At 35.7% G+C, this 4191-nt stretch overlaps 1 protein-coding gene across 1 annotated transcript; it reads right to left on the bottom strand.

Annotated features, from left to right (window-relative positions):
• Positions 1–362: 362 nt before the first annotated feature.
• LOC131644625 (probable CoA ligase CCL10) lies at positions 363–3153 on the bottom strand. The gene is made up of 6 exons (XM_058915178.1): positions 1936–3153; positions 1646–1841; positions 1374–1519; positions 1059–1126; positions 848–950; positions 363–683 (listed from the first exon to the last, which is right to left on the bottom strand). Exons 1-6 carry the CDS (start codon positions 2971–2973, stop codon positions 561–563), a joined length of 1674 nt encoding a protein of 557 aa, XP_058771161.1. The 5' UTR covers positions 2974–3153; the 3' UTR covers positions 363–560.
• Between the last annotated feature and the right edge of the window lie 1038 nt (positions 3154–4191).

Consider the following 4191-nt stretch of genomic DNA (forward strand, 5'->3'; position numbering starts at 1 on the left):
ATGTTGATAATGATATATATTTCTCTCTATCTTCAATATATATACATGTTTATCTTTTCATTCTTGTTTTTCCTTCGCTGCATTTCTACTACCATTTCATCTTATTATCCTAATAATTTCTCGAAATACAAGCTAGAGTTGACAATTTGAATGTTACAAAGAATTTAGATTAATAAGACTATCAACTAAGAATTCAATAGGATCTTCCCTGTCAAGTTCATTTGTGAAAAGTGACATTTTTTTTACCGTCAATAACAATTTATCCAAAAGAGAAAAATACACAAATGTTGATACTGATAAAATTTTATTTATTCTAAAACTAGTAAGCTGCAGTTGAAGAAACAGAGATGTACTGTTGTGAATTGAAAATTTTGCATTTATTTTTAAAATTCGGTTACAAAATGCTTACTAAAAAAGGAAATGAACAATGGGGATTATAACAATAAGAAAAGGAAACAAAACCACTGCAATGATCCTGCCTGCAGAGACCAGAACCTCGACGTCTTTTCATTCATCTCCATAATATATGGCAGATCAGAGCCTTCCAAAGCATTGATATACTATAACTTTGATCTCATCTGTTGATCCAAAATGACAAGATCCTTTCTTAAGATCTTTCCAGTGGGTGACTTTGGAATCTTGTCTATGAAAGTCACTCGTCGCAACCTTTTGTATGGTGCTACCTGCACAAAGGAAATGAAGCAATTCAGAAAACAAGCAACCTTCAAACTCTTGCATTTTCCACCTTCACAAGTATTGGTTTATGACAGAAAGAAGACAACAAGATTTATAATCTACTTCTGCATTTGATAAAGTATTTTTCTTTGAATGAATATACTTAACTTACCTGTTTTGCTACAAACTTCAGAATGTCCTCTTGGGTTATCGAGCTATTGGGAGCGCGAACAACAAAAGCCACCGGAACCTCACCAGCTTTGGCATCAGGGGATCTGATTTGGTAAATTGACACCATAAGTCATTAGAACGTTGGGTAAACTAGTTTAGATGTTCATACAACAAAATAATTAGTTCAGGTTCTGCATAAAAATATGACGTACGGGATCACCCCAGCATCAGAAATTTCAGGATGAGAAATTAATAAGTCTTCAAGTTCAGCTGGAGCCACCTAGTTAATAATTGAAATGTGAATAAGATCAGCATTAGAGTATGTGCTACCAGTTTAGCAGTATGATAAATTTGAATGTCCTCTATATAATTATCAGGAAGTGATTGTCCACATTGCTATAAAGATTTAGGTATGCAATCAATGATATTTCAAGCACTGACAACAAAACTGGATCATCTACAGGTCTATATATGGTGGGAAAATAGTTTTGTTATAAAGGAAGTCACTAAGTTAATTCTGAACATACTTGAAACCCGTAACATTTGATGAGCTCTTTTATACGATCCACAACAAATAGTTCTCCCTTTTCGTTAAAATATCCAAGATCTCCGGTAATCATCCAACCCTCATCATTAATCGTCAGTTTCGTAGCTTCTGGATTGTTAAAATATCCTGAAAATAATGTCATATAAGATTCTAATCAGAATCAACATAAGTTTGATTCAAACCCGAGAAGTAATAGATTTGACGCATAAATCAATTCAGTAATCTACTTATATAATGTAACAAAGATCTTACCTTTCATCATAGAAGGTCCTTTTAACCAAATCTCTCCTACTTGATTTGGTGGAAGGGGTTTAGATGTTGCCAAACTAACTATTTGGGATTCAAAACTAGGAAGCAGTGTCCCAGTTGAACCTAAACCAGAAATGAACCACTCTTCCTTTGGATTTTCACATGAAACAAGTCCACATCCTTCAGTCATGCCATACCCCTGCCACAATTATCATTGTACAACACATATTCATATCACAATCAAATACAAATATAGTAAATGACAAGTAGTACTATGTTTATCTTAACTATACCTGAATGATTTCAATTTTTGGTAGAATCTTAGCACACTCTTGCATCAGATCTTTTCCTAAAGGAGCAGCACCACCTGCAAGCTGTTTCAGCGACGACAAGTCGTAACCGTCCACAACCTGACGCCGGTTGACCAGCTCCACCATCACCGGTGGAGCAACATACAAATGTGTCACCTTAAACTTCTCCACAGCCGCCAAAGTCTTCTCCAGTTCAAATTTACCCATAATCACCACCGTATTCCCTCTCCGCAGCTGCGTGTACGTTATCACTGCCAATCCCATCACATGATGCATTGGCACCAAACATAAGAACACATTCTTCCCTTCACCGTAGAAATCCTGATCCGCTGTTCCTGCCACGGCCGTCGCTATGAAGTTCTTGTGAGTCAGCATTACTCCTTTACTTCTCCCAGTGGTTCCTGAAGAGTACAGAATCACCGCCACGTCGGATTGTGAAACGAAACAGTTTGCCGGAAACAACTCTTCGGAACTCTCGTTTGACTCTCCGGTAAAATCCTGGTAGTCCCAAACCAATGAACTGAATATTTTTGGAGGAAATAATAGGTATGAAGCATCGTCAAGCAATATTGAAGGTAAATCCAAGGGTAACTGTTCGATTTTATCTAGAAGTTCCAATACGGTGAAGGCGAGTTTGGGATTGGAGTCTTCTATTTGTTTGGTGAGTTCGGTGACGGTGTATAAAGGACTACAGGTGGTGGCAATAGCACCTATGGAAACTATAGCTAAGAAGCAGACAGGGAAGCGTATAGAGTTAGGTGCGAATAGCAAAACGACGTCGCCGCGTTGGATGCCAAGGCGGAGTAAGGAGCGGGAGAGGGCGGTGACTTGTGTTTTAAGTTGGCGGAAGGTTAGGGAGTCACCGGTTTGTGCATCGACAAGAGCGACGGTGTCAGCGGCGGAGGAAGTGGATTGGAAGAGGAAGGAGGTTAGGGAGAGATTGGGATCGGTGGGAAGGTGGATGGGTTGTCTTGGTGATGAATACGTCATCGTTTTGAGGTCGAAGCAGTTTTTGGCCATTGTTACTATTTGTTAGTTTTGCTAGGTTGAAGTTTTGATGTAGTAGTTTTTTGTGGTGACTGGTTTGATATATAGTTTTGAGAATGTGAAAAAAGTATTGACTTTATTTAACGTTTTCTTTATTGCCATGATCTTAGAAAAAATCGTTCAAGCAATATTCGCTCCTTATAATCAGAAGTCAATGGCTTCACGATCATCATTATGAATTAGTTTATCTGAATTACCGCCAAAACCAAAGTAGGATAGTGCTAACATGGTATTTAAGTTGGTTGTTAGGAAGTTTTCTTACTATTTTAAATTAACAAGAGCAAGAACAAGCGAAACTACCTAAAAGATAAAAGAATAGATGGTAGTCATAATCGTAAGCTTTCTAAGAAAATGCTAAAACTATAAGAATATACTAGTAGATAGTTACTACTAATACATCAAAATATTAAATAAAATATTTAACAAGTTGTTAATGGATTTAGTCAACTATATATAAACCGGCATTATCATTGTTGATCGGTTCACATTTAACCTTATTATAAAGATTTAAAGGTAAGTCAAGAGACTTCCAATTTGAATTCTATAATCATAACACTATTAATGTACATATAATGATGGAGAGTTTAATCACATTAATAAATTTGATTGTGTAACAAAGAATAATGATAACTATATAAATAACCTCAAACAAAAGTTAACTCTCAATACAACAAGACACCAATTTAATTTAGTAGGAGAAGATAAAGTAAAGAAAATAAATACAATAACTTGTTTATATAATTCGATCAAACGATCAACTCTAGAGGAGTTAAGACATACTTCAACAATCTTCATCTTAACTTGAAATTACAGTGATGTCAATTCATCCATCAACCACCTTACTGTCAATTTAAGACATACACAAGTTCTCAAAAATAAATATTATTTTTTACCCAAGTGTTTTTCAATATCTTCAACTCCCTATATATGAATCACACAAGTCTAAGGTGTTTAGAATTGTTTCTCAATTCTTCTTAAATACTTATAAGGGTTTCCCGAATTCAAAGAACATACTCCTAAGAATTTACCTTTGCATCTCTAAGATTACCACTAGGATTCTCTAACCCTTCTCTCTGTCTTTAGTTGTAAAGTTCTTAAGGTTGTCCCACCAAGAATGATATACACACATAATTACAAATATCGAAACCCAACAAACCAATACAAAAATCCTAAAACACATGAACCGAGAAA

This window comes from Vicia villosa, linkage group LG1, assembly GCF_029867415.1.
Source record: "Vicia villosa cultivar HV-30 ecotype Madison, WI linkage group LG1, Vvil1.0, whole genome shotgun sequence".
In the NCBI taxonomy this organism is placed as follows: domain Eukaryota; kingdom Viridiplantae; phylum Streptophyta; class Magnoliopsida; order Fabales; family Fabaceae; genus Vicia; species Vicia villosa.

Bases quoted from the DNA above. Each gene is read 5' to 3' on its own strand.
- LOC131644625 (XM_058915178.1), bottom strand. From the start codon at position 2,973: ATGGCCAAAAACTGCTTCGACCTCAAAACGATGACGTATTCATCACCA. The intron at 1,842-1,935 runs GTATAGTTAAGA...TAATTGTGGCAG, and splicing joins CAAAAATTGAAATCATTCAG to GGGTATGGCATGACTGAAGG. The intron at 684-847 runs GTAAGTTAAGTA...TCCTTTGTGCAG, and splicing joins TGAAGTTTGTAGCAAAACAG to GTAGCACCATACAAAAGGTT.